The 17,621-nt window shown below is 44.1% G+C and overlaps 1 protein-coding gene across 4 annotated transcripts; it reads right to left on the bottom strand.

Moving 5' to 3' along the window:
- Positions 1-5,236: 5,236 nt before the first annotated feature.
- LOC139108906 (armadillo segment polarity protein) lies at positions 5,237-13,835 on the bottom strand. Of its 4 annotated transcripts, none has more exons than XM_070667578.1 (10): positions 13,492-13,835; positions 12,321-12,384; positions 11,930-12,160; positions 11,051-11,845; positions 10,699-10,967; positions 10,273-10,614; positions 9,897-10,070; positions 9,468-9,770; positions 8,317-8,425; positions 5,237-7,191 (listed from the first exon to the last, which is right to left on the bottom strand). In XM_070667578.1, the coding sequence occupies exons 2-10, from the start codon at positions 12,355-12,357 to the stop codon at positions 7,010-7,012; spliced, it is 2,442 nt and encodes an 813-aa protein (XP_070523679.1). In that variant the 5' UTR covers positions 12,358-12,384; positions 13,492-13,835; the 3' UTR covers positions 5,237-7,009. The 4 variants fall into 4 exon arrangements, with proteins under 4 accessions (XP_070523679.1, XP_070523681.1, XP_070523680.1 ...); XM_070667580.1 differs by having other exon boundaries at positions 8,317-8,410; positions 13,492-13,833; XM_070667579.1 differs by lacking the exon at positions 13,492-13,835 and adding an exon at positions 12,618-12,638.
- Between the last annotated feature and the right edge of the window lie 3,786 nt (positions 13,836-17,621).

Below are 17,621 nucleotides of genomic sequence, written 5' to 3'. Positions count from 1 at the left end.
GATTTTACGTAATTTATTACCGGCGAAAAAAATCGGATAATCCAACGGTCGGCGGTGAAGAACGCGACCGCAGAAATAATGTATGCGGTATCAGCTTGCAGGACACGAGTCACGTCCCGATGCGTCTTGCATTTTAATCGGTTTTTGTGCAACGCTTCGAAAGTCGACGATTCACTGCAAGCAAAATTCACGTGTCAATAAAAAAAAATTCCCCGTGCAAAGTAGACCTCTGTGAAGCCTTGCGAAATGTCGAAGTAACGCGGGGCACTAGTGACCGAGTAAACGCGCGAGAGTTCAAGGTTGATTTTCCCGACAATCGCCTCTCGATGGCCTTTGCGAGGCTCCGCGTGGTGCGAGAAAATTAATCGGAATAATTAATCGAACGACGAAGGTGAGTATCGACGCGGTGACTTTCACCGAAGTCATTGTGCGCGGCTGATTCACCCGCTTGTCTCGCAGCTGGTGGAATTCCGTCGCGAGAAACGAATTTTAATCCCGTTCCACTTCGCTTCGCAAATAAAATAAATATAATAATAATAATAATATTGCAGGTATCGATTAAACTAATCGGAATCGCGCTTTCTCGCCACGGGCAATACGCCGGTTCGTTTAAATGTCAGCGCCGAGATGCAGAAACGACTACGCTTATCCCGCGATTGTTCCGCTGTATCGTTCCGCAGCATCATTCCTGGATAATAGAAGAGGCGGTCGCCGCGAGATGATTATTCGCGGGACGGAAATGTGACGCCGCAACAGAGCCCAGCATCCATTTCGCGTTCCTCGCGCAGGACTTTGAACCAAGGCGATTCAGGAGGAAACTCGAAGAACGGGGCTTTGCGCTTAAAAATTGATCGACGATTTGCATTCGCCGCGAAACAACGCCAGCAGATCGATCCGGGAAAGTATCTCGGGAACGGCCGCCGTAATTCGCGCATACGTCGCCGCGTTGAACAATGCATGTATGCATTCCTGCGTAAAACTCGGGATTCTCCGCGCGGAATTCGTGGGGTTTTCGCACGGGCTACGGCTCCCTAATTAATAGCGCCGGCGGCATAATGAGGAAAGCACGGGGAACCGCAAGGGGAAAGTGCGCCACATATTAGAGTCTTACCTTCGAGTCCCACGAGTTCTTCCGCTTGTGTTCCATCGCGACGGTCATTTTTTTTTTCTTTCTCACTCCGCTCCAATCTGCGCGGTCGCGCGTTTCGTCAGCGCTGCCGCAGAATCCAGCCGGAGACCATCGCGGATCTCTTCTCGTCGTGAACGACGGGTGCGGATCGTGAGATGATCGATCGTCCGTTCTCTCGGTACTTTTCTTTTTTTTCTTTTTTCCTTTCAGAGCCGCGAGCGTGGATATGGTAAACGCATCTCCTGCTCGATGTCTTTGCGCCCGGAGGATGTCAGCCTCCCGTTAACTGCAACAAAAGAAGTACTTTAGTAGAAGTACTTTACTTATACTCATGCGATTATTCCTGAGGAAGTGTAGGGTTTATGGAGCAATTTCTTCGCTTTTGAATAAACACACGCCGATGGATATTGTAGCGGGAAATCACGTAAATCACACGATCGGTCGTTTATCGCTGTTGGAACTTCCGTTCGGTATAGAATGCCGTTCCTTGGCATTTCACGGATGGTCTACATTTATCGTACGATATTACATTTATCAAAGTTAATGCTCGTTAGTTTAGAAACGATAATGAGGCTTAACTACGCTTTCGAAACTATCAGAAGGCTCTTAACAAGTGATTAAAAGTTGACACGAAAAATATAAATTTCTCACGATTTACTTCGACCGAAGTTAGTCTCTTGGCTTTAATTATTTTTCCGTAATTAAATTAATCCTTTTACGTAACTCGCATAGACACATCGAGCGGGATCAGATTCGTCCCCCGAGTATTCGTACCTAAACCGTCGAGAGCGTGCGACGAAGTTGCGGTTCTCCGCGCGGTCGGCGTCGCGAGATTTTTTTTCACAGAAGCAAAGCACGTTGAAATCACGTCACTGAAAACCGTGGGGCGGCCAGCAGCCTTCGGTAAAGGCGCTCGGATAAAACGTGCCGACCGAGAGAGGCGAAAGAGACGCAGATCGGGTCCAGAAATCCGGCAGCTGCGGCGAAAACGCGCACTCGAGGAAAGGAGGCGAACTGAGCGGGGCCGCGCTGAGCGAACGAGACGTTCACCAGCTCGGCCGGGGCGAGCACTTGGAGTGGCGGACAATTTCACCGTGCCGGGCCGGCCGCGATCCAGGGGATTGTCCTGGACGAGGCGAGGACTAGCCGGGAGAACGGCGGCTTTTGCCCACCTCGCTTCTCGTGGATGCACTTTCACGTCATTACCGGTTCTCCACGGGCTGCCTGCACGAAGGCACAGTTACAGACCAGTCCGGGGCAAGGACGTCCGTCCCTCGTCTCTTCCTGGCCCTGGTCCCTTCGGTCCTCTCGTTCTCATTCGCAACTCAGCGCCTCCCTTGAACTCTCGAGACTCCGCTCGTCTCACTATTTCTTCTTCGCGTACAAGTTTACAGCAGCCTCTCGCTCTCGTCGCGATTGGTATCGGATCAACGCTACGTTCCGCCTGCTGTTCGCTAATTAATCTAATTGTAGTTCACGCGTCCGCGGTTCTCCAATTTTATTTTCCCATTTATTTGAAATCTGTTACTCCCCTCTCGCCGTCTTTCTTTCTTTCTTTGTTCACCGGGCCCCATCGGTTTTCCCGCTAGATCCCGGCATGACTTCGCACTTGCCCGCTAATTACGACGCGAATCCGCGAGCGACAACGCGCGCACTGTTCGACGTGTGTCGGAAACGGCGCGTAACGGCAGATCTCGTGCAGGTGCCTGAGATATTTAAGGAGACAACGCGCGGTATCGCGGGTAAAATGAACTTTTTAATCGTACACGTGAAGTTTACGGTAATTTCCTCCCACGGTGTCTCGCGTCGCGGCGCGAATTGTTCTGGAGCGGCGTGCTGAATGCACTTTCACGTTATTACCGTCGGTGCCCCTCCGGTAAATTACGAGCATTAAAGCGAGATATCGTTTCGTATCTCCTAATGGCACCGTAAATGAAATTAATTCCATCAATGTCGCGAGCACTGAAGAAACCACGCCGCTGAGACTTTTTATCAAGCTTATTTTCTCTCTTTTCTCCCGATAAATTATTTATCTCGTCCTTTCTTTTTTACACGGCGCACATTTTCAACTTGAACGAATTTGTCAAATACGAGTGGTACGCGCACATAAGCACTTGACAAAGAGATCGAGGAGAAAATGTATGCGCTTTACGGCCTACTTCGATACGAAAAATAACATGGAAACACTTGCTCTCCGCTTGGAAGGAAAACGAGTCTTGTCGAACACGGGAGATATTTTTCGACACACTACGTCGAGCATATGTAGGCACTTTATTAACGCGAGTAATTTTAATTCAAGGGTAACGAGAGACAGGTTTCGGAATCAGTGCAATGAAATTAATGTGCACGCCTCCGTAGATTGCGCGCACATCGTAAAATTTCTATATTACCGAGATGTTAAATTAATAACAAAAAAAGAAAAAAAAAAAAATCAGATGTCTTAATTTTGTTTTAAATACAATTATACTAATTATTATTAATTTAATTATTTAATAATACTGTTTCAATAAATTACTGAATGCAGGATGAAGTTCCGTTCGCAATTTTATTCGCGGAAACAAACAAGCGATTTGATTTATTAAATTTAAGAACTAATTTCATCTCGAGCGCATTTAATCCAGAGATAAGAAACTGACAAAGGTTTTCTAAATGGAAATTATATAAAATACCGCACGTAACATGTTCATGTAACTTTCATTACGCGTGATATTTGAAACGTCAATTTTAAGTTCACGCAGACAGAACCGCACGTTTCTATATCGCTTCGATTTCGCGTTTATGCCTGCCGATTGCTCCGACTCTATTACGAAAGCAACGGTAATCCGCGCATCTCTAATGAAACGCAAATACAAGAGTGCACTCGCAAATAGAAATCACGATAAACTTTACTTGGATCGGAATTCAGCCGTGAAGATTACGCTTCACCGTTATAACACTTTATTCTTTGAATAATGCACGCACTCCGAATAATCGACGGATCATCGACATTAATTTATATAGTTAGAAATTTTAAATTTTATAATTGCGATTTATTATTACAAATAACTTTAATTAATCTTTTTAATCGTAAAATTAAAATTATGTAAAAGTGTTTGCCGCGCGGATATTTTCAGTTACAAAAAAAAAAAAAAAACATTCTGTAAGCGGAAAAAAATGTAGAAAAATTAGCCCAATATAAAAAAAATTTTAAAAGACATGATAAAATACCTGTATTCAAGACGAAGACTATTTTCAGATCCAGAAACTTTTGCGCGCTGATCGCAGTTTTTATCTCTCAAAGGTTAAAGAGATTCTTCTTCACAAGATTCTTTTTTCATCTGAGAAAATTCACGTCGTGTCCGTGCACCATGCAGAACGCTACCAACAAGGACACCCTCGACCGACAGCTGCCCGGAAATAACCGCTTCGACGGGCAGACTGATTCTTAACTCGCCTTCCGTACTCGAGGGAACACGGCTCTTTGAGGGACGAGCTCCTCTCTTCGTGTCGCGTTAAGAAACAACCGTTAACGTGGGATACGTGAGGCGGCCGCAGCCGTGCGAGAGTCGACCAGCGATTGATGACCCGGCGGCGCCGTACGTGACACCCTTCTTTGACCAGAAGAGGAGTAAAGAGAAGCGAAGAGAGGAAAACGAAGACGGTCCCGCGACAAATTGTGCGTGTCGGGTAACGTTTCACCTCGGGACCAGCTCTCGCCTGACAAGTGAAAGTACCATCAAGAAATTATCTTCCTGCAGCGTATTAATATCAAAGTAGAAGATTTTAATGCCCACGTATGATCGACGACCGTAGTTGATTATTTCCTTCGACATTTGCGAAACATTCGTTGGTAATTCGTATCGTACATCTTTTTCGGCGCTCCTTAAAAAAAAAAATATATTGTATTAGTTTATTGTTATTATTTTATATAATAATGTATAATATTATATAATTTTATTCACCCAATTTAAAAATAAAGCAATGATCACAATTTCTATAACGGCCATGCATCTCAAATGATTATACCGCAATCGTTTCTATTGGAATGACTGTAATCAAAATTTCCATTGGCAATCGGCGCAACTTGCGGTATCCGTAAGACCCAGAGGCAGAGCTGACGAAAGGATATTGGTCGCTTAATTGCTCAGTTTATTTGCATAGACAATTAAACGATACATATACATGTGTGTACGAATTACATGTGTCTTACTTAATTCTAATACATCGATATAATGCTTATATGCTCGGTTGAATGATCATATTAGGCGGTTACATACAGGCGATATAATTTCTTGGGTCGATATGGATTAACGAATGTTTCACGTTTCGTTTGACGAAACAAATGTAGACTGTAGGAAGAACTGGACCCGAGTGCCACTTAGTTTATCACCAAGCCACGTCATATACCCGAGGATATACGAGCAGTTCGCCAATCCAGTCCAGTTCTTTGAGCATTTGCTTTGTGTGCGTCTTGTTGCGCTATCATCGCCACGGATTATCGAGACTCTACTTTAACCGTTTGTGTACCGCGCGACGCGATCGCGCTGTTCGCATTTTATATGGAAAAGTGCCACTACAATCGAGCCGCGATGTGCAATTGCCCTAGGATTTTATCGTCCTCCTCATTGAAGCTCCGCTCCTCTCATCACCTTTTTTATTTTATTTTTTATTTTTTTTTAATCGGGACCACATTAAACGAGCGCTATCGCGGTTCAACTCGCGTATTCTGTGGTGTCTATAAAAAACGTAAACGAAACTAACGAAAAAGTATTGGTCGCTTAATTGTTCAATTTATTCGTGTAGATAATTAAACGATACATATTACATGTATATACGAATTACATGCGGCTTCCTTAATTCTAATACATTTATATGCTTATATACTCGGGTGAACAATCATATCAGGCGACTACACGCAGGCGGTGTGTCCTTTTTGAATCGGTATGAATTAGCGAATGTCTGCATTTGACAAGACAAACATGGACTGTAAGAGGAACTGGAGCTGAGCGTCGTTTAATTAACTATTATGATATTATCTTAAGATTTATGAACGATGTACGATGTGTCTTCCAATTTCTTTACAGCCCACGCTTGTTTCGTTCTGTTAAATGGGAAGTGAAACATTTCCTCGTCCCTATCGATTTAAAAAAAAAATATATCGCCCGTGTGTAATCACTCGATACGATCATTTATCTGGTCAGAGCACCAGAACGGACATTACGATGCTTGACACAATATTCGTATAAACATGTTTAATGTTTACATCAATCACCGTACAGTCCACTCCGTTGCTTCGAATACTTGTTTTGGTTTTACAGGGGGCGAGCCACTAGCTTCCCAAATCTCTGCTTCATTGTCCGATAGAAATTTTATTCACAAAGAGCTACTATTTAATAATACTAAAATCACATACACGTTTCTGTACAAATTAAGAAACCTGCTCCTTTTTTGGCTTTCATTATTCAGGACAAAATAAGCGATACAGTTATCATGTATTTGGAATCGATACACTATTGCACATACTATTATCCAAACTTAGAACTGGCTGCGACAGTTGTTAAGACACCCACTATAAAACCAAACCAAATTCAAAAATTGAGCCGTGGAACATACGGGGCTCAATAAAACCGAAAAAATAACCCTAATTAACCTATAAATCTAATTAAACCTATTACAAGAGGAAGAAATGCAAAGAAACTAAAAAAACAGGAGCTTTATTTTAAAGTACCAAGCAAACTTTTATGCTGACAGAGTCTAAATTATTCTCAAGTTTCAATCGCCCGTGGGAAAGTTCCATGAGATCAATCGCGACTCTGCCGCGCAAAATTTGCTTAGAGCACTTTAAAATAATTCGTCTGCTATTTTAGTTTTTTTGCATGTGAGATCGATAATGGCACGGATTCAGAGATCGGTGTCATACCAGGCCGCGACCTGATTGTTATCTTGCGGTGGTGCGGGAAGCTCTTCCAAATGCTCGAAACTCATGCCATCGTGCGTCACGTCCATGGTGTCCATCGCGCCGTACGTCGATCCACCACCTATCTCTAATCCTTGCATCGAATCTACTGGTATCTGGTCATAACCTGTTATAAAAAAAATTAGCTTACTACGTGAAATTCATTACTCCCGCAGGGATAATTACGTACATAAAAATTACACACTGCACGTAAAGTGCAGACACATCATTGATCAGTGAAGCATAAGTCTCCAAAACTATTTTTTTTTTTTAATAATAATCGGACAATTTCTTCTTTTAGTTTTAACAAAATTTACTTTACGTAAAATTTCACTGTAGCAAGTTTCTATCTAGTTACTTACAAATATCATCTTCCCACACGACTCCATCATAAAGCGCGTATTATAACGAGAATAAGTTACAATAAACAAAGTGAATATTCATGCAAAACGACTGAAACATGCGAGAAAGTGGTTTGACATTAAAGTGTTTTATGCATACATCAAGTGACACATCCGTAAATGTAAATAAAATTATTAATTAAATAAAAAAATTTGTAATAATTATTTTTTATATAAAATACTCTATACTTATCTGTATTTATTCCATTTAGATACTTTTTATTCATACTTTGATTTACTATTTATAAATAATATATTATTATACGTAATTAGTACGTATTACGTAATTAAAAAAAAGAGTGTTTGTAGAAAGTGTTAAATGCAGTAACTGCAGATTTTTTTATGGTGTAAAAAATAATGACGATAATAAGCGTGCTCGATAAATCGTAAAATCTAACACGTACAACATCGAACATGCAGTTAAAACTGATGATTAGACGCCAAACATAACGAAAACCAGAAAAATACGTGAAGACCAAATGTCACCTATGTTACTGCGAGAAATTGTTGGTAGCCCGTATTTTAATTTAAGTCCATGGGTTAAGCTGCTGTTAAAATAACATACAATTAAATGCATTATTTAATATTAGAGGCAATGCCGAAAAGAGCAGTAAGCTCATTTAAATTCCTTCGTATTTACAATGCAAGAGATAGAGTTAGTTCGTGTGGTTGCGTTATCACGTATACAATCATCTCGTCGCAATCGTTATGAGAGCACATTTTACACGTAGCACGAAGTACGAGATTCGTTTCCCGACCAGTTATAGCTTCGTCTACTCTCGATCGAGTAACAAGTCAATTTAGAAATTTAGAAACAACATACGTTAAATAAAATGGCTAACATGAATTACCTTGTGGCTGGCCTCGACCGCCGTGGTTGCTGTGCACGCTAGGAAGTCCTTGCCCATACATACCATCATAGCCTTGCTCAGGGCCAAGCATGTCCTGAAGATTAGGTAGCTGAGGTCAACACAAAGCATTTCTTCTAAGGGAGGGTGTGTCACGATACCTCGAAATATGGCAAGATTCGCGCCGTACTTGAGATGTTCTTTATATGATAAAAACGAAACGGGCAACGAAGGAAAGAGGCACGAATTATAACATAAATACAGTAATTAAATAAAAAATTTCGAAGTGAACATCTGCAGAAGGGACAAAACGCATTCCCATGCATATTGTAATCTTTCAAGCTAGCAATTAGATTAAGACTGTATCCGACTATTACTTATTGTTTTCTCAAAGCTCTCTCAATGTTTAAATAAACCTTAAAATAAAAATATCGTGAAAATATAATTAAACATCGGGCATAATAAATTATGTTACCAAAGCTTAAGCAAGTAAATCTAAAATTTTTAGTTTACAATGTAAATACACATTGCAAAGTGCACTTTTGCGTGAAAGCAAACATTTCAAAAGTGCCCGTTCATGATTTGTTAAACAATGTAAAATTATATGAAGTTTATTTTAATTAGCTTTAATATTATAAACCCGCAATCGCCACCGGAAGTATATAAAAAATTTAAAGCGTAATCGGTGGATGGTGAAAACTAAACGTTATAGCACGTAAACGAGTATTGCAGATGACTTAATGGTGCAAATTGAAGTAACAGGTAATGGCATTGTAATATATGGACTTATAAACAGCTGTGTTTGAAATTAATTTTACACGAAGAAAATCTTGTAACGTATAAATACCTGGTTTTCATAATTAGAAACAAGGGAAAGTCTCTATAGCCAATAAGAGTATTATAACGTGGCACAATTTACTAAACACAATGTAACCACCTAGAAACGTTGAGCAAACTTCTATACTACAATATATTTTCATTTATGTCACGTTACAAACCTGACTCCTGGTAAATACTCGGAAAGAGTCAACTAATAAACTCTATACGTAAAACTAAACTCTTTTTATGTTACATAGTGTTTGCAAGTAAATCTATTTCGCCACGGGGCACGAAATAAAATCACGTGCATTACTGTTACTTGTTTATTACGATACCTGAAGATCCGGGGCCATGCTGAAATCGGCATTGTTCCACAGGTTTGTGTCCTCACGGAATAAAGAATTCGTCAACTCCATGGAGAGTCGCTTTTTGTACTCTTGAGGCTTGTCCTCGCTCATGCGGAATAATACTGCCGCTGCATAAGTAGCAACCCCCTCATTTCTGGAATGCAGCAGCTCTGTCAGCGGGGCGGTGGCACCCTCTTGTTCTATTATCTCAGCGCCTTCTTTGTCGGCCGCCAGTTCGCAAAGTACACCGGCTGCCACGCGTTGAATGTTTTCGATCTCGTTAAACAATAGCTGCGAATGAAAAATATTCATATAATTAAAAAAATAAAATAAAATAATTAATACTAATTTAAAAAATTCGACAGAAGATATTATGTACTTTTATTATTTTACTTTCGTAAAAATGATGATACGTACTTGTACGAAAATTGGTATGACGTTCTGCGATCGAATTATCGCTCTGTTATGGGATTCTCTTGCGAGAATATGAAGAGCACCTACGGAACCTTCCACTATTTCTTCCATACGTACTCCATCTGCATATGCACCTGATGTTTGTTGACTTCCAGTACTTGCAACGGATGACCGTTGCTACAAATAAAAATAACAAAAAAATAAAAAAAAAGGAAAACTTTTTATATACGCAAAGATATAATATTAATTTTTACATTTTCTTTTAATAATACATAATAATAATAGATTAACATTTAATGATAAATACACAATAGGTAAAATGTATAATTAATTGTTATTATACAAAAACGATTTATTCAATTCAATGACTTGTACTTACTCGCTGAGTATCCTGGAATGCACGCATCAAGAGTCTTACAAGATGATGTATCGCGCCGTGATCGCGTAACGGGATGTGATTCGAAGGACAAAGCGCTAAATTGCGGATTAATCCAATAACCGCCTTCACCAAAGGCCAGCGAGACGGTGGATGAAGTAGTTTGACTATAACTTGGATTCCATAGTTTAGTCGAACAGAATTTTGCGCCATTTCCGCTTCACCATGACGTGACGTCAAGTGACGTAAAGCGCACACCGCTGGTTCAGTTATTTCCTCTCGATCACCAGCGTTGATAATTGTACGTACCAAAGCGTCAACGCCGCCGAAATTGCACACTGCAACCTAAACAAAATTTCAAAAATTAAAATCCAAGCTAGATATACGCCTAAGAGCAAATTATGAGCAAATTAATTTTTATCTTAATACTTTGTTACGCTGATTGTTGCAGGTCAAGTTTGACAAGATACCAGCAGCGCACGTGACTACGTTCACATCTGCTGATCCGAGCACAAGCACGAGACTCTGCAGCAAATTATCAAGTCCGTCAACCTTTGTGCCAGCGTCTGATAGATTACGTAATGTCCACAAACAATTTTGAACTAGTCTCTGACTCGGATTTGCAAGATGCATGGCTAGTGCCTGCATACCACCAGCTTCCACAATCGCAGGTTTATTACTAGGGCAAACGGACAACACTGCAAACAAAATTGTCAATTAATAAATGCAAAATTTTATTATAATTTGAAAAGAGCGTCACAATAAATAGAGAATAACTTACCCTTTAAGACTCTTGAAGTGGTCCACAACAGTTTCTCATACTCATAAGAGCGCATGATACGCACAAGCTCTATCGGGCCTTGTGAAGCAAGAATAATTAGCTTGCTCTCCTGATTTCCGTATGCTAGGATTTGCAAGCAGTCTGTAACGATGGCTAGAAATTTTACATTATTCCGTTGCAGTAAAGCAACCATTTTTTGCAAGCCACCGGCGAGGCGCACGGCCATCTTAGAACCGTCCTGATGAAGCAATAAGTTATGCAGTGTCGTTATTGCATAAAACAGCACGGATTCTACCGGCGAACTCAAAAGTTTTACAAGCGCGGGAATGCCGCCACTCTTGAAAATAGCCAGTAATCCTTGTCGATGATGTGATAAATTGTGCAGAGTACCGACTGCGGCCTTGGTCGATTCCAAATCGTCGCTATTCGAGATAGCGCGTACTAAAGCAGCTACCATTAGCGAGCTGTTCATAATGGCATGGCGAGAGGCCTCTTTCTTAGACAGTTGGTGAACCATCATAGCCGCCTGCGATACTACAACTTGATCCTCGTCATTCAACAGCTTGATTAATTCTGGAATGGCGCGCGTAGCAAGATCAGCGTCGTCCTGATAATTAATCAAGTTAACAACGGCATGCTTCAGCATTTGGCTCGGCTCGGCTAATCTCTGCACGGCGGTCGGCTGTGCGGGGTCATATTGCGTGGAAGGTATCTCTACACCTTCTTCCAGCGTTTCGGGAAACATAGCCGCGCGTACGCGCTGCGATCGAGTATGACTCAACTGCTGATTCATCTCTGAAAAATATCACGCCACATATAGTACATAATATCCAATTTTGCGACGCTGTTTAATTTACAAGATTGAAAGTAGAGTCTCACCGTCAACTTGATCTTGTGTAAAACCCTGTGCAAATCCTTGGTCCAGATCAAACATCAGCTGATCTCCTTCCATTTCCTCATCCTCCTTGCCGGATAAGGACGGCGCCTGTGTGACAGCGCCAGAATGGATACCTGAGTCGTTCATGTAAGAATTTTGCTGCCACATCAATGTCTGCTCCTTGGCAGAGCCCATGGGCAAGTCGCCCGGGGCCTGGTAGTTCCCTTGAGACACTGCAAGCAAAACAAACGTGAGTCTCGTAGAAAATCTTTGGCTGATCCAGCAAAGATTCATTGTCCGTTCTCATTTCAAGACCGCCATAACGTCTTGAGACCACTGCAGATGATCATAAATATAAGAACAGACTGATATCATTAGATAAATGTGACTTACTCGGTCTAGATTGATTCGTCGACATTGGATAGCTCATGATTCCGGCAGGAAGTTATCCTCGCACCTGAAAGAAATCACCAAGATCTTCGTTAGCACGTAGACATCTCTCAATGGTCTCTCGTTTGTTCCGGTCGCGCAAACAGAAAGTAGCACCGATAGCTTTTCAAAAAAGTGCGAAGCGGCACGGAAAGATCGAAGATAAAGGGAGATCCCGTCTACCGATGAACACTTGCAAAAATACGCGATGCCGTAACGAATCAATGCATCCCGCTTCGACAGGTAAAGATACTCCCGTACGGAATGTGGGCGCGATCGAAGGGCTCTCCTCGCTCTGTCTTTCTCTCTCTCTCTCTCCCCACCTCTGACTCTTGCACAGCTTCAGGCTCGCGAATGCTCGCGCGATCGAATATGCGTCGCCGTGTCGTTGCACCCGTCGGGTGTAGCCGCGGGATGCGGGAATCGCGCCACGATGCCGTTTAATGGGTGGGAAAACTGAGGCGCGTTGACCGCGTGACATAACGCGAGAACTCTGGGAATGCGGTGCGTCACCATTTTCTGACACTCACCGCCGGGAACGCGGAGAGCGGGGCAGCAGGTAGCGAAGGGAAAGGCAGTCGCCCATGTATGTGCGTGTGCGTGCGCGTCCGCGCGTTACATACACAGTGCCGGCGGAGAAAAAGCGACGGAGAGAAAGAGAGAGACAGAGACAATGGACACAAGTCGCCACGGGAATGAGGAGCACCGAAAGGTCCCGTAACAACCAGATCCGAGACCCAGGCGCGCATGTTCGTGGCCAGCGACCGACTCAGGGGATCCCGGACGATCTTCCTCGTCTGCGAAAAACCATCGCGGCGGAGAGAGTCGGCCGGAAGTTCGTCGGAGAAAATTAAATAGAGACACCTCTCCGAATCGCGGACAGCTTCAGAGCGCGCGCGCGTCCTCTTTTTTTTTCTCTCCCGCCTGGAAGCTCCTCGGTGCTTCCGGGACGCTGTCTTGGTGCGTGGCGTCCGACCGGAAGTTGCGGGGCCCGAGAGACCGTCTCCCCGCGGCGTGGGCGGCAGGCACTTTGACACACCCAGTGTAAACACGCGGCGTCGAGGCTGTTCGCCTCGCGGAACCTGGGGGACATGGGAGGCGACGGCGCGGACATGAGAGACCCCGGGCCACTTACCCGTGCTGCACGCACGTGATTCCGCGTCCTCGAGCGATCCCGTTCAGCGACACCGATCCGCGGCGGACAGCTCGCGATTCCCGCAACGGGCGAGCAGCAGCGGCGGCGGCGGCGGCAGCCTCCTCCTCCTCCTCCTCCGCGTCGTCGTCGTCGTGGTCGTCGTCGTCGTCGTTCGTCACCGCGTTCGCGCACTGCCCTTACTTTTCACAGCACTAGACCGACCCGACGAGCAGACACTCCTCTGCGAAATAGTACGTACGAACGAAGCCTTCACAACGAAGCACTTGCTACCCAAAGATGGCGGAAAGCGACGCGCATCGGGGAACTCTAGCGACACCTGCCGCCGGCTTGAAGTCTTCCTTATAGGCCTATGGAGATGTAGGAGTGGAATGGACCGAATAGATCGTGCGGCGTGCGGCGTGCAAATGGAACGGAAAGATGGATTTCTCCTCCTCTCCCCGTCTATCTTGCTCCTTCTGTTCCTTTAAGCCGGGTCTACATTACGTGTAGAAAGCCTTAAGCCGCCAGCACTCTTTTGTTTAAAAAATTATTTGATGCCGGCAGACAAAGCTCCGGATGTTGACTTGTAAATATATCGGAAGAAAATTAAATTATCCTTTTTTATAATATATTCTCGTTGCAATGTATATTTCATAGTTTCAATAAAAAATTTACCTGTATGTAAATGAAAAATATAATTTTATTAGTTGTATTTAGCGAGCATTAAAGATAGAACATTTTTTTAAACGTAGTTAAAAAAAAGCATATTTTCGAAAATAAAGTAATAAAAATGTCCAAGTTACCGACACTCCTGAAACATGCAACTTGGTTAACAGCACTGCATCGATAACGAAATATCAGGCGCAATGATAAAATAAATACTAAAAAAACATATCAAAAAATTAAATTAAATTATAAAAACATCAAAGAATCAATCCAAGAAATCGGAGAAAATTTTTTTGGGGCGTAAGAACTGCATAGAATTATGTTCCCGCGACGTCGTCGCGAACAAACACGTTAATTAATCGCGTTAATCACGGATCGATAATTTGCAATCGAGATCTTCGACAGGGAGGGTGATCGCGGTGGCAATTTTTTAATGGATCCGCGGGTATTTGTCGGCGCGATGAGCGCAGCCCGAAAATTCCTGATCGAGACCGGCGGCGAAGTAAATCGTGCCGGGCGGACAGCCAGAATGCGCGCGAAATAACAGACACTGGAGAGCAAAGTAAAATATACTGGCCGTTCAACGGGAACGCCATTCGTTATCGGCTGCGCCCACGCCGATTAATTTTCGGATGCGTGATGGCGGTAGCGTTCCTTCCGTTTCAAGCGGTGATGATACATTTTATGTCCGCGCTGATATTGAGCTGGATAACTGATAAAAAAAAAGGAGAGTGGAAAAATCTCCTTGGAATATACGGCGGCCGGTCGATGAAATACAGCCGCGAGGCGCGTGATAAATCCACGCGGATCCGTTGCCGCAATTAATGATAAATATCGATTAAGTTCTCTCTCTATATATTTTTCCTATTTTCCCTATTTTTTTTTGTTCTTCTTTTATTTTATTTTTTTTTATAAGCGAGTTTGGTGATCGAGAGACGCGCCGAATCAAGCGTCGCGCTTTTAATTATTCCCGCAGGGGCGGGGGTGAAAGAGGGTCGAGGATCGATCCCTCTCGCATCACTTGTTTTATATACGATCCTGTTTTTGTCGCTCTGTCGATGGAATATGTATCGTCGCCTCGCAAGCTCATAAAATACTGTAAAAGCGACGCTTTATCCTGGCGCTTTATCACAATCCAAATGCAGATGGAAGATAATAAACTTGGACTTTATTTCGAACCGGTGACGCCGCTCGTCTCGATGGGCGCGAAACAGCGCCCACCGTCCCCGTGAAATACGCAGCACGTAATTACGCCCGGGGTAACGGTAATCCGCCGCGCGCGACCATTGGGCAAATATTTATCATGAAGATGCGCCACCGATCGGCGATAAAAAAGCCGGTTTACGGCCGCCTGTTTACCGTCCGCGCGAGCCGGAGGACCCTCTTCTCTTCGTTCTCGCCCCCGCCGACCCGCAACCCTTTTCGCACGCGTATATTTTCACGCCGCGCGGAAAAACGACCGATCGCGAGACGCGGCGAGACGTAATTATATACCTGTTAACGAGTGAAATATCGCCGGGCCGAGGAAAAGGCACTTTTCTGATTTACGAGCGAGGATCTTACGCGCGAGCGAGGGCGGAGGGAAAGCCGCCCTGATAAGTGTCGCCGATAATATGCTAATAATGATTTGTGGTGATGGAGACTTCCGCGTTAATCTACGTAAACGCCAGCGGGTCGATCCGCGCCGAGAATTTTAGAGTGTTCGAGCAAGGGAGAAAGGGGGTCGACGAGGGGGCGGCAGAAAAGGGGTGAAAAATACCGCGGTGTTCCTCGCGCTGAATTGAAGTGGCTCGTTAATCATCGGTGGACGATCGCCTGGTCCTCTGGAAGGACCCATCTCCATCACATTATTTCCACATTCTGTCGCAGTCTTTGTCTTATCAGACTTGGCCTCTTTCCCCGTTTCGGCGCCGGTTTTCGCTAAATACTTACGCGGCATGTCAGACGAAAGGGAGCCGCGCACCTTCGGCCGAAGGACGACGCTCCTAAGTACAATATATTGAACGGCCGAGCACTTTTGCGTTGATTCACGCGCACTTTTCGCGCAGAGCGCCTATTTATGCACACACCGACGCCGAGCACCTTCCCGTAGGTTTCATTTATTTACGAGCCTGAGGGGGGCAGCGAAGGGTGGACGATCTAGCCCACGCTTCGCCGTATCGAGCGCCTTGCTCCCTTTATTCGGATCGGCGGAGTCGCCTACTTTAAATTCGGTACGGTGACACGGGGCAGAATCATCGCGGCCGTTTATTACCGCGCGTTGTACCAGCTGCGCACCTTTCGGAAGACGTCCCGATAATAATATCGTCGAAAAGACGCGACGGGCGAAGGTGTCACGCCGTTCTCGCGTAGCCGGTGGAAAGATAAATGCAAGAACTCTGTAGATCGCCGCTCTCAATCTCAATAAATTATTATTACACAAAATTTGCAATAATTAATTGAACCTCCCGAACCTTTTGCGAAACGTTTAATTCTTAAGCGTGAGAAGAAGTATTTAAAAAAAGAAGGACGCAGTTCTCAAAGAGCCCTCGCCCGGCGAATAAACGTGTCTTCGGTCGTTCGACGTATCTCGAATGCCGAACGATCCTGCGCGACAAGGACTCGCAACGCGCCGCAGGCAGAGCGACCAGGTCGGCGTGATAGATGCCTGCTCAACGGCGTGTCTCCCCACCTACGCGGGGTGCATCGCTGACACGAGCGTTTATGTCTGCATAAATTCTCATTTGAGCCCCGATAATAAAGTAGACGGGCAAGGAAGGGACGGACACGCGTTGTGGCGAACGCGATCCAATCTGTAGATCACCGCGAGTAGAAATTCGGATGTGAAAGTTTTATTTTATAAATGTTAAAAGTTGAAACAAAGACTTCGCGTCACGACCGTAAAAAGCGAGACGTAGGAACGTAGAGAGAGCGCGCAATTAAGGGTTGGCAGGCGGCGATTTCACCCCCTCGGCGAACATAGGACCAGGCATATATATTTGCGCGCGTCCGTATAAGGCGCGCGTAAGCGCATCTTGCGCGTTGCAGGATCGTTTCTCTCGCGCTCGGTACACGCGGCGTGCTTAATTATATGCGTTCTCGGAATCTGCGGATTCAAGCCTCGCCTAGCGCATTTCAGCGCTTCGTGTTTGCGCGTCGAAGGGAAGAAATAAACTGCGCGCCCCACGCCTTATTTACATGCCCGTACAGCGCGAGGATATCAAAGGCTCACCCCCCGTTCTCTTTTTCTTCTGGCAGTTCTCTTCGTGGATCTTGGACCAATTTCGATCCTTTGAAAACCGCGTGTCAAAAAAAAAAAAAAATATAAAAAAAAATTAATAAAAAAACAAACGTGCAAGTCGGTGACTCGATTTCCGCAAATTAGGAATTTTCGACGATAAATATAGCCGAGTTACAATCGCTCGTTTTCGTCGCATAAATCAATAAAATTGGACCTCTGCATATTTATACGATTCAAATCTAGA

This window comes from Cardiocondyla obscurior, linkage group LG16, assembly GCF_019399895.1.
Source record: "Cardiocondyla obscurior isolate alpha-2009 linkage group LG16, Cobs3.1, whole genome shotgun sequence".
Classification (NCBI taxonomy): domain Eukaryota; kingdom Metazoa; phylum Arthropoda; class Insecta; order Hymenoptera; family Formicidae; genus Cardiocondyla; species Cardiocondyla obscurior.
This window is presented reverse-complemented; position numbering and strand designations above follow the sequence as displayed.

Bases quoted from the DNA above. Each gene is read 5' to 3' on its own strand.
- LOC139108906 (XM_070667578.1), bottom strand. From the start codon at position 12,357: ATGAGCTATCCAATGTCGACGAATCAATCTAGACCGA. The intron at 10,968-11,050 runs GTAAGTTATTCT...TTTTGTTTGCAG, and splicing joins CACTTCAAGAGTCTTAAAGG to TGTTGTCCGTTTGCCCTAGT. The intron at 7,192-8,316 runs GTAATTCATGTT...TTTTTATAACAG, and splicing joins CGGTCGAGGCCAGCCACAAG to GTTATGACCAGATACCAGTA.